This window comes from Leucoraja erinacea, chromosome 11 (assembly GCF_028641065.1).
Source record: "Leucoraja erinacea ecotype New England chromosome 11, Leri_hhj_1, whole genome shotgun sequence".
Lineage (NCBI taxonomy): Eukaryota > Metazoa > Chordata > Chondrichthyes > Rajiformes > Rajidae > Leucoraja > Leucoraja erinaceus.
The window spans coordinates 25970543-25983314 of NC_073387.1; the positions used below are offsets into that span (position 1 = coordinate 25970543).

The window sequence follows — 12772 nt, forward strand, 5'->3', positions numbered from 1 at the left end:
GGAGGAAGCTGGGGGAAAAGATCAGATTTACCTTCACCATAAATGTCAGGCCATTCGATGTTTCAACATGCACCTGCAGAAGTTTGTGACATACTGGACATGAATTGGCAATGAGCCAGTAGTTCCCTGGAAACCATCAGCTGCAGATAAACACGATTTGGCTCAATAGGCATGGGATATGCAGAGATTGTGAAATTGCAAGTCTGCATTTTGTGTTGTGGAACAATGGCTGAAGCCAGTTAAAAAGCAAAATAGAACTATTTATTACTCTTCACCGCAACCAAAGCCTGATCCGAATTCTATAGGTCAAATCCCATACCTTTCCACAGTTCCTGCAGTGATGACGTCTCCTGATAATAGTAAATGGTGCTTTACAAGACATGCATTGGCTGCAGGCAGAGTCAGCAACCCACTCAGGAGGCACTGTATGGAGAGGAAAAGCAATTATTTCCAGGTATACTCCAAATAAACAACTTTTCCCCGACTTGGAAAACAATGAAACATCGGAGTATTTCCCCCCCCCCCAAAAGGATATCTGTCAATGGATGATTTTCAAAGGGCAATGATTTTATTGACATCTGTATGTGGTGATTATTTCCTACAACATTTATAATGCTTGCATAATCAATTAATTGTATCAAACGGGTGAAATTCAGGAATGTAATTTTACCCAGTAATCGAAATGTGCCCATCAATAAAAATATTATCATCACCATCAAATTGTAAATGATTAATATAAGCTTATGGCAATTGTTACCTGTAGAATGGCTATTTACAGTACCTTCTGATTTGGTGCTGTTTAAATTGGAAGTTCTAGATGGAGTATGAGACTCCTGACATAGTACACAATCTTCCAAGGAGAGTTCTGTATTAAAGTGCTCCTCTGCTGCAAAAGATAAATAACAATTGCACTATTCAATGGATTTCTATCAAGCTTAAAACATTGTTTTTTCATTCAATAAATTACCATACAAGACACAGTAGGATCTAAGATAAAGTTTTGGAAAAAGAGCCATGGTTTTTTAGTGAATGCTTCCTCGACAAATGTGCTTGGTGGCAAAAGATACAACAATCTCCTCACTGCATCATAAGCTGCCCAGTGGGAGCTTGGAGGTAACACCAGGACATCATCTTTGTGGCCCTTCTTCATGGCTACTTCTAGGATCCACATTTTGCTCTCTTGCCAACAAGATGGAGCACATTGTTTAAAAAAACGTTTTCACTCTAACAGCATGAAGTTTGATGCAGAAACTGAATTTAATTTTTAAATTTGCAACCTGTGGTCTCAATTAAATCACAAACATAATTGAGATTTGAGCTGTGAAGTGCACCTGGTTTGCACCTATTGGGCCTGTCCCACTTACGCGATGTTTTTCGGCGACTTGTTGGCACCCGTCATAGTAGGTCACCGAAAATTTTCAAAACGTTGAAAATCCAACAGCGACCAGAAAAAGGTACGACTCTTTGGGTGACTACCCATGACCAAACAGGTGTCACCCCGCGACATGTCATGAGTAGTTGCCCAAAGAGTTGTACCTTTTTCTGGTCGCTGCTGGATTTTCAACATTTTGAAATTTTTCTGCGACCTGCTGCGACTATGACGGGTGCCGGAAAGACGACGAAAAAAATTGCGTAAGTGGGACAGGCCCTTAAGGGTTGTAATCATTCCACAGAAGACTCCAATACAAACAGATCATGTAATCCATTATACCTTCTTCTTTTTCCACAATGTCCTCATTTGTTTCTGGTATAGCCGTCACAATTTCAAAAACAGTCTTTAGAATCAGACGCAGATCTCCCGCAAAGTTGGTCTGAAGTTGATCTGCTACACCTGTTCCAAACAGAATGATTACTTTGATATATGAATGATAGGCACATTCAGAACCAGTCCAGTACTTTTGTTACATCCACACAGACGACAAAAAAGGGTAATTTATTTTTGCGGACGACACAGCCCAGATTGGACTGATCCAGGATGGGGAGGAATCCGTCTACAGACAGGAAGTGTCACAGCTGGCGTCCTAGTGCCATCGCAACAACCTGGAGCTCAATGCTCTTAAGACTGTGGAATTGATTGTAGACTTTAGGAGAGCTCCCCCTCCCCTCACCCCACACACCAACAACAACACCACAGTCACATCTGTGGAGTCTTTTAAGTTCCTGGGACCCATCATCTCCAAAGACATTGAGTGGGGGGGGGGGGGGGGCTACCATCAACTTCACAGTCAAAAAGGCACAACAGAGGATACTCCATTGACGAACTGTACACTGCAAGGGCCAGGAAGCAAGCGGGTAAGATGATCTCTGACCCCTCTCATGCTGGCCACAAACTATTTGAATCACTTCCCTCTGGAAGGAGACTCTGGACTGTCAAAGCTGCCACAGCCAGACATAAAAACAACTCCCCTTTCCCAAAGAATCAATTGCTCTATTCAATAACCAAAAATCTGTAGCCTCCTTTTGCTCTGATATTTTATTTAATTCACATGTTTAATCAAAATGTTTTATGTACCATTCTTAACTGTCACTGTATGTCATGTTGTCACTTGTGTGCGGAGCACCAAGGCAAATTACTTGTATGTGAATACTTGGCCAATAAACATTAATTCATTCATAGTTCTTCCTTCAGATTTTACCAACATCTCTGTAAAACGAATATGCCACCCTGGTCTTCACTGTCTTTCGACACCCTTTTTCCTTTTTAAGGTGCAGAGTGGTAGCTCAGTTTCTATGTAGGCCAACTTTGTCCACTTACTCTTCTGCTCATGCCTTTTGTTTATAGTTGCCATCCACACCATTTGTGATATTGCTCACTTGTTTGACACCGATGAACTCTATGGGCTTTTCTGTTCAAATATCCTTAATTTATAACTATGGCAAGCAATTGTAACCCCAGTAAAAATTCTAGTCACATCCTACCAGTTTAATTACCATCTCAAGCTATCTACTCCAAATTGCCTTAATTTCCATTTCCAACCATAACCTGGTTAAGGTTCTTACACGTGATCTTACTGGAGGCTTATTAATTCCATATTTATAATAGCCATGGACATACATTCCCCAGGCCACCAATTTAGCTACAGAAACAAAAATCTGCAAGATTTGTTGGGATTGATTTGTTGGGATTGGCAAATCCAACCTTGATCTCCCTGATCAAGTAAAAAAGTTAACATGAAGATACTTCAAGCTGGAATTGTATTGTTTAGCACCAATATCAGATGCAAAAAACCCCAGAAAATCTGGAGGTCAAAAACCATTGTGATATGAAATTAGTTAAAACTCAAAAGAACATGCTGCAAGTTGTAAAACAAATCACTGGATGACTAAAGAGGTAAAGGGCAACATTGCAGTTGGAAAATGCATAAAAGCAAGAACAAATGCAGATTCTGTTGCCTGGAACAGACGCCCTAAAGTGGCAAACAAAATGACAGCGTTGCAAGCATCAGACGACTTGGGGTTTTAAAATCAATGCTACATTGCACATGCCCGCCCTCTTTTCATTGACCTTGGCAAAGTATATGGTGGTTTTGATTGATAGAGGAAAAAATACAGCCTGGTAATAGGCCCTATGGCCCACATCACCATTATCAGCCCATCACACTTATCCCATTTTCGCATCTTTCTGCAGAGTCTAACTTCTTGGTTAACTCATCTGTTCCCATCAAACCCCTTCCCAAGTACAACTGCAGGAGATGTATCACTTGGTCCTACAACTTCTCCCTCATATCCTGCCACCCTTCCTGGTGATACACAGGGTTAACGTACATCTTAAAACCTCATCTACTGCATTTGGTCTTGCGATGTGGCCTTCTTTACATTGGCGAGACCAAGCGTAAATGAGGCAATCGTTTTGAACACTTACACTGTTGCCAACGTCTGCCTGATCTCCTGATTTCTAACCATTTCAGCTCTCCTTCCAATTCCCAGTCCAATCATTGTCAGAGCCACGCACAAACTGGAGACACATGAACTTGTACTCTGCTTGGGTATCTTATGAACATTGAATTGTGATATCATCCCCTAGCCCTTTCCTTCCTGTGCACACTCCACCCATTCCAGTGTGCCCCATTTCTCATATAATCTCCTACCTATGTGGTCAACCTATTCCTTGCCTCTCCTTCATACATACCTCTCCCACCCCAACCCCCCTTTTCTTCTACTTGTAGCTCTCTCTCTCTAGCTTTAAATTTCACTCATTATCCAACACCTTTTGCCTCCTTTTTTTAAAGCCTTTGTCACTTACTCCACCCATCCAGCAATCAAAGCCCCTCTCAACTGTATCCACCTATCATTTGCTAGGCTTTCTCCCATCACCTCTTTTCCAGCTTTTTCTGTCTCTACCATCAGTCGGAAGGGCAGCGTCATTTGTCCATTCTCTCCATAGATGCTGCCTGACCCACGGAGTTCCTCCAGCACTGTTTTGCTCAAGATTCCAGCATCTGCAGTTCGTGTCTCCATATCAGAAGCCAAGTCTTCTTTGCTTGGGCTTCCGATTGAAAAGGCATATTTACAGGATCCACTCCATCAGAGCACATTTGCTTTAATAAATACTGCTTTAGCTCTACACATTTGTTGTATTTCATGGTATATGCCAGACATTTTTCTTAACTAATGACAGTTTGACTAAAAAAAAGTCACAATTAATATATTTCAAATACTTGCATTGATAAGTATTTGGCACTTGGGTATATATTAATTGCTAATCGCCAACTGCCCTGAGGGAATGAGTAGTCAATTAAGAATGTAGTCGAAGGATGCACGAGGTTGAGGAGTATTATTAGAGTGAGCCGGCTTGGTTTGGATCTATCAGATTTAATTTCTTCATGAATGACCAGATTTATTGAATTCTTCTGATCTTGGTGGGACTGGAACGTAATCTCTTACCAGCCCAGCCTCACCAACGGGGGAAAGTACAGCCTCTTTCCCTACACTGAATAACTAGTTTTAGATTCCCTTTCCATCAACCTTACTGGGATGTTCATGTCTGAAGAAGGGTTTCAGCCCGAAACGTTGCCTTTTTCCTTCCCTCCATAGATGCTGCTGTACCCGCTGAGTTTCTCCAGCTTTGTGTACCTGGGATGTTCATAAGCCAACTTCAGGTTTTCCATCATTCAATGCGCAGAAATATTCAGGTCAGTGGAAAGAGGAGCATGATCAAACAAAAATTTGAATACTGCACAAAACATTATTGTTAGTGTCCCACTCCTGAATTAAAACCCTTTGCAGATAACTTTTGTACCAAACCTAGTAGCAAACCCAAGGAGCAACATACCTGAAATACAAACAAAGAGCCGATGAAGCATGTCATTACTGTTCTGGTACCGTGATCGTATTTCCTCTCTTACTAAGGCTTTCACTATTTGTATTGCTCGCCTTTCCATTTCCAAATCTGTAACATGAGACTCATTTTCTCCTGAAGAGGATCTGCCAGCAAAGCACACACGGTGAATACAGTGGACCTCCAGAGTTATAACATAGTAATTATTAAATATGTTCCACTAACTGAAGAATTTATTCCACATTGTTAAAGGATGGACTACAATCTAGTATGCCCGACCCCACATTTTATATGCCTTTTCAGAATTAACAATTCACTATCCAAAAATTAAAAAATCGAATAAAATGCACTCCCATGGAATTTGGGGGCAAGTAATAACTAAATCAGCACAAAATGTTGATTTTTTAAAAAAAGTCGATACATGCGGAGATGACATGGTTTTGCATTACAGAAAATCGTAATTCAGGTTGTTTGAGGATTTTCAATCACCCGGGTGGGGGTAACAGGTAGGGTGGTTGGAAAAGTAAATGGGTATCCGCTGGATTATTCTTTACAGTGACAAGGTGGCCCATCAATTCCTAATAAATTTCACATTTATGGACATTAAAAATGGTCAGAATTTGAGCTTTGGTTCTTGATACTTGGGTGGATTGCAAAAGAAACTGACCAAAACTCAAGGTGATTTAGCTGCGTTACAAGTTTGATGGTAAAACCTCAGGAAACATGCCCAAGACATTTGTCAGTTCTGAAACTTTAGAAAATACAGTAAATATTCCATCCCATTCCTACCACCAAGGGGAATTTCTATTACAACTAGATGTCAAATTGGTATCTGGTTTGTACTGTGCACCAGTTATTCAGTGCAAGATATCATTTTACTAATCAGTCCAAAACACACTGTAAACTAGATAGGGACCAAAAACCTAAAGCTGTTTTACTGCAGTTGAAAGTTTTGACAAAAAATAAATAAATCTATGGTTATATCCAAAAAGCTTGATCTAAACTTAACATCGTTTGAGCTATCTACAAATAAAATTAGCCATTTCAAGAATAACTTCCTAAATCTCCAACCTCTCACCTGCTGTTATTCCTGTGTAAATCTTCAGTCCCCAAAATATTTGACATGCATATACCATGCTCTGGACTTGCTCCACAAAATGAAGCAGCCCCAGGTTTGTGTATTTCAGTGTGCTCACCAGGACAATCGGCATTTAAGAAATGAGAAACATAATCTTGTTCAGAAGTTGTTGGCACATGGCACCCATCTGGAGAATTCGGAGCTTGGATGGTAGCCATTGTGGATGCTCCCATGGTTTCAAGCCTACCAAGGAATTCTGGATGTTCAGTGTCTGAATGAGAATTATTGACTGCAACACAATAGCACTGCATGTTATTTGAATCAGTCAGGCTGTCATTGGAAGTAGACAAAGATGACCTTGGACTATCTGTGAAGTTGATCTTGTTTTGATTCGGTGTATCCTCCTGTGTACCAACATTTACAATCCATTCGTAGTCTTGTCCCCACATTTCATTATCTCTATTAAGAATAAAATTAGAACCTTCCAAAGGATGTTGTATTTCATTTGGGGTTTGCTTGCCCGAATTGGATGCATTCGAGGTAGACTGGTAGCAATAGAGCTCATTAGGTGGTTGATGGTCATGTTCCACTGCATCATGGCAAATAGGTGAAACATCACCAGCATGTGCTGGTTGATGAAGAATGTCACGATGCAATGTCGAGTTGTGAAGAGATGGAAGACTGGGAAACACTGTGTGGGGATTGAAGAAATCCTCAGATTCTGCTGCACATAGGCTCTTCTCCAATGTAGAGAATTCTTCTTCTGTGAGAACATAAAGCAAGTCCCTGGGAAAAAAGTAGAAAATTGAGCTAAGATGGCCAATTTACAATTGAAAACATTAAATTATCAAGTTTATAGTCAGTTACATTCTGGAGAAGCCCAATCACTTTCATAGGCATTTAACTCCAACAAAATCCTATTATCAGTAGCAAAGAACTAATTTAGATTACAAAATATGTTTCGACAGAGAACATTGATATTCCACTTAAAATTGTTGTAATTTCTATATTTAAATTGATGGGTTTTAAATGACACTGCAAGGCAAGCAAATGTTAATTTGTTTTTGATGAATTAACTGTTGAAATTCATCAAATATACATTCGCCAATAGGAATGCATTGACCTTAGTTGAGGTTCATTGTCTGGCTCTAATGGCAGTTTACTGGGCACATACTAAGGTAAACATTATCTGCTGTTGGAATATGATCAACTTGGTGAAAGACACCCTTTAGTCTGCTTGAAACTTGCTAGTTTCAGTGCCAGAGGCGGACTACGATGGAATGTTGCAAATGATACATACCTTGGCCCAGAAATATATGCACTCAAGTTTGATGTAATGCCACAAAGGTTAAACAAAAAGAGCACAGTTTAAGCCTCTATACACACACACACTAAGGGCTGGAGTCCATGTCAAAAAAAATGTGCGTGTATCACTGAGAGGATAGGTACGATAATCTATTTTGCGTGCTTTAAGCAAGCAAGTTTATTGGCCAAGTATTCACATACAAGGAATTTGCCTTGGTGCTCCGCCCACAAGTAACAACATGACATAGTGACAGTTACGAATGACTCAGAAAACACTAAACATTAATAATAATAAAACATTAATGATAAAACACCATTGATCAAGCATGTGAACCAACAAGATACCAGATCAAAGGGAGGCTACAGATTTTTGGCTGTTGAGTAGAGCAACTACTCATGGATTAAAACTGTTTTTATGTCTGGCTGTGGCAGCTTTGACAGTCCAGAGTCGCCTTCCAGAGGGAAGTGATTCAAAGAGTTTGTGGCCAGGGTGAGAGGGTTCAGAGATGATCTTGCCCGCTCGCGTCCTGGCCCTTGCAGTGTACAGTTCATCAATGGAGGGAAGGTTGCAGCCAATAATCTTCTCTGCTGATCGGACAATTTACTGCAGCCTCCAGGTGTCGTGCTTGGTGGCAGAGCCAAACCAGACCATGATGGAGAAGGTGAGAACAGACTCTACGATGGGCGTGTAGAATTGGACCATTATTGCCTGTGGCAGATTGTGCTTCCTCAGCTGCCAAAGGAAGTACATCCTCTGTTGTGCCTTTTTGACTGTGGAGTCGATGGTAGCCCCCCCACTTAAGGTCCTTGGAGATGATGGTTCCCAGGAACTTAAAAGACTCCACAGATGTGACTGTGGTGTTGTTGATGGTGAGTGGGGTGAGGGGAGGGGAGGGGGAAGCTCTCCTAAAGTCAACAATCAATTCCACTGTTTTAAGCGCATTGAGCTCTAGGTTGTTGCTACGGCACCAGGAAGCCAGCTATGACACTTCCTCCCCATCCTGGATCAGTACAATCAGGGTTGTGCCGTCCGCAAACTTGAGAAGCTTGACAGAGGTGTCTGTGGAGGTGCAGTCATTGGTGTAGAGACAGTAGAGGAGAGGAGAGAGTACGCAGCCTTGCGGTGCTCCTATGCTAAGTGTTTGCGGGTCTGAGATGTACTTTCCCAGCCTCACATGCTGCTTCCTGTCTGTCAGGAAGTTGGTGATCCACTGACAGTGGTTCAGGCACAGTCAACTCAGAAAGTTTGGAATGTAGTAGCTCTGGCACAATGGTGTTGAATGCAGAGCTAAAATCAACAAACAGGATACTCGCATAGGTCAAGAAGGAACTGCAGATGCTGGAAAATCTAAGGTACACAAAAATGCTGGAGAAACTCAGCGGGTGCAGCAGCATCTATGGAGCGAAGGAAATAGGTAACGTTTCGGGCCGAAACCCTTCTTCAGACTGAAGTCTGATCAGTCTGAAGAAGGGTTTTGGCCCAAAACGTTACCTATTTCCTTCGCTCCATAGATGCTGCTGCACCCGTTGAGTTTCTCCAGCATTTTTGTGTACCTACTCGCATCGGTCCCCTGGCAGTCTAGGTGCTGCAGGATGAAGTGCAGGCCCAGGTTGACTGCATCATCCACAGATCTATTGGCTCAATATGCAAACTGCAGAGGGTCCAGCAGGGAGTTTGTGATATTTCTCAGCTTGGCCTGCACAAGCCTTTCAAGTCTTCATGATTACAAAGGTCAGTATGATAGGCCTGTAGTAATTAAGACAAGTATTCCTTGCCTTTTTGGGTACAGGGACACAAGTGGAGACTTTGAAGCAGGCAGGGATAGTACATCTTTGCAGGGACTGGTTAAAAATGTCTGTATAGACCGGTGCCAGTTGTTTGGCACAGAGCTTAAGAGTAGAGGGGGAAACATTGTCAGGTCCTGGAGATTTCCGGCTCTTTTGTCTTCTGAAAAGCCTCTCCACCTCCATTTTTATTGTTGATGTCTTGACCATTACCTTATTTTTTGCAAGAGGGCGTAGAAAGGTTTAAAGAGCCTGGACATCTCATCTGGCTCCTGCTCTAGATTGAGGGGTCCTTCTGGGTAGATAATCAGCCCACTGGAAAGGGGAGAAACAAATTACTCTTAATACCGTTACATAGGTAATTTGGCATCACTTTGGATTCACCAAAGTGCCAAATAGCTTTAAACATCAAGATCACCAGTCAGTATTGCCAAAGCTCCACAGTGTCATCATTTCACTGCAGTAAATAAGAGCAATGAATTTAAAGGTAGTGGGCAGTGCTGAAATGACATTATGCCACATTTATCACCGCTGCCCAGTTTTAAATTCCTGTGCGCATTTATTTCTCATAAAAATGATGCCAGTTTACAAGCAATAGAATGCAACACTGCTAATGATTGCAGATCCATCTCCTTAACAGAAAACAGACACTACCACCAGGCTAGAATACCAATGTTCCATCTCAGAGCTACCTACCAAATGATAGCAAGGCGGGGAATGGTGAACATCAGTACAGGTTCCAAGCCATCAATCATCTCTTGTGTCAAGTAACCCAGTTTCAGTGCCCTGTGATGGGGGACAAATGGTCATCAAATAACGTGGAATATATTTACAATGATTCGGGTCAGTTGCTGATCAAATGAAATGATCAATTAAAAAACCCCCCCAAAAAAACCCACATGGAATCAAGGGTTAGCGATGCCAAAATATCCAAATGACATTCTGGTGATTGCAAGCTCTCCAGCATGAAGTGAAAGAATAGAGAAGACCTGAAAAGAGTGCTTCCTCCCAAGAGTAAATTAGTAACAATCAGCTTGCTTGGATTTCCAAGGTCATTATTTTGTCCAGCAATTGTTTTCCAGGTTTACGATTTTAAGTATATATTGTGGCTCGACTGTTACCTGGGCTTCAGAATGTCTTTTGATTAATTAAAAAAAGACTAAATTTAATACTGCAGAATATCAGCATTGTGCACAAAATTCCAACACTGATTTACCATAAACAGGATACAGATATTTGCAAGACACCCAAGGATTGTTAAGAACACACGTTAAAACAAAAACAGGACTGAAATATGAAAGAACTTGATTTTCTAAAGTTCACATGAATTTTGCACAATGAAATTGTTATTTTAAATCTTCATTGCAGTAAATTTTGCAGAGCAATGTTTCACAGACAGCAAATGTAACAATTTATCTATTCATGTATAGAATGATTTGTTCAAGGATCAGATGCCTCCACAGGCAAAACATTCTCATATTACACCCAATAACCGATGTAGGTAAAACAAGTTAAATCAATTTCTGATACTATCATCCATGGAGCTCATCTGTATCGCCTGATGAGAGCAATCAATTATATTTTTCAGCTCTTTGCTACACACGCCCACATTTCATGGCATGTTCATATTGCCCCCATTTCCTCACTACGCAATTGTTCCTGCCTCTGGCAGCATTTCAGATGGTGACTATTTGACCCCAAATTATCTCCCTGGGGGAAAGAATTTCTTAACTCCCTTATATTCCATCTTCCAAATGTTTTAAATCTATGTCTCCCGGTTAAGTCAACAAGTTCTTCCTACCCATCAGATATGCCATTCAACTTAGCGGGTGCAACAGCATCTATGGAGCAAAGGAAATAGGTAACGTTTTGGGCCGAAACATTGCCCATTTCCTTTGCTTCATAGATGCTGCTGCACCCGCTGAGTTTCCCCAGCACTTTTGTCTACCTTCGAATTTCCAGCATCTGCAGTTCCTTCTTAAACAGATATGCCATTCAATTTTGTGCGTTAAATATCCTCACAATCGGTCAAAAGAAAACAAGCCTTGCTAATCTGTTTCATTGTTAAAATTTGTCAGTACTGGTGAAAATCTTGAGCTCCTTCCACACCCTCTCTCTCGTGCAATCAGGTCCTGTCCAGGAAGAACAGTACAGCACAGGAACAGGATCCTCGGCCCACTAAGTCTATGCAAACCACTGTCAATCTAATTAATCTCATCTGCCTGTACATGGTCTGCAATCTATTCCCTGCCTGATCCCTTGTCTTGACACCACAAAGGATAGACTATTTGCCTGATCTATGTCTCTCAAAATTTTATATTTCGATTGCCACTTTCATGGAGCTACGTATTTGCACCTCACGATCCCTCCGTACATTTTAGCTCACACATCCCCTTTAAACTTTGCCCCGCTCATCCTAAAGCTACTCCCTCTAGTATTTGATTGTTCCATCCTGGGAAAAGAGATTAAATAGTCTACCTCATCAATGCCTCTCAATTTTATATACTTCCATCAGGTCTCCCTGCAATCTCTGACATTCCAGAGAAAATAATCCAAATCTGTCGCAGAAGCCAATACTCCCCTAATTCATTGCGGTCAACTTGCTCTGCAGTTTCCAAAACCTCCACATCCATCCTGTAATGAGGCAACCAGACCTGTACATATTGTTCAAATGTGGCCCAACCAAAGTCCTATACAGATGCATCATGACTTCCCGACTCCTGTACTCAATGCCCCGACCTATAATATGACCTAGAATATTCTCCACACTGATCTTACTGTCTTCCATGTCCTTTGCCCATGATCACAAAGTCAAAGAAACTAATGATCCAGAACCTTATCATAAAATTACTGCTCCCACACCCACTAATTTATATCCTGCCAGTAGTAGTAGGCCCCTCTCGGTCACGACTGACCATGGGTGATGCATCCTGGTCAGATGCAAGCCTGGGCGATGTCATATGGAGGACAGAATGTTGCCCATGCAGCACGTTCCCCCTCTCCACGTCGCTGATCGATCTAAAGGAACAGCAGGGCCGTTACAGTTTGGCAGCAGCGCCGTCGCAGGAGCTGCGAGAGCGAGGCTGTAGATAATGACGAACTGTCTTAGGGGCTCCAACTCCAGATTTTCTTGAGGTTTACACCTGGAGCCTTTTCCATGACTGGATATGGCCACAAGGCAGTGGAGGTTTTAAATCAGCGTTTTCCCTCTCCTAGATAGACTGCATTCCCAGGCTGACGAGCCCCATCTGCCCAAGACACGTGGGGGCTGGAGCATCTACCTTCCCGTGCAGGTCTCTAGCACCTGCCCACACTGCCAATTACTT

The 12772-nt window shown here is 41.8% G+C and overlaps 1 protein-coding gene across 2 annotated transcripts in view; it reads right to left on the reverse strand.

Moving 5' to 3' along the window:
* Nucleotides 1-12772, reverse strand: part of LOC129701612 (lateral signaling target protein 2 homolog) — a 61888-nt gene that overhangs the window by 3043 nt on the left and 46073 nt on the right. For both annotated transcript variants that reach the window (XM_055642925.1, XM_055642924.1), the window contains exons 6-12: nt 10143-10232; nt 9660-9761; nt 6357-7142; nt 5273-5424; nt 1712-1831; nt 782-886; nt 320-423 (exon numbers count right to left, since the gene is read on the reverse strand). In XM_055642925.1, coding sequence (XP_055498900.1) covers nt 320-423; nt 782-886; nt 1712-1831; nt 5273-5424; nt 6357-7142; nt 9660-9761; nt 10143-10232 — 1459 coding nt within the window. The remainder of the gene's footprint in view (nt 1-319; nt 424-781; nt 887-1711; nt 1832-5272; nt 5425-6356; nt 7143-9659; nt 9762-10142; nt 10233-12772) is intronic.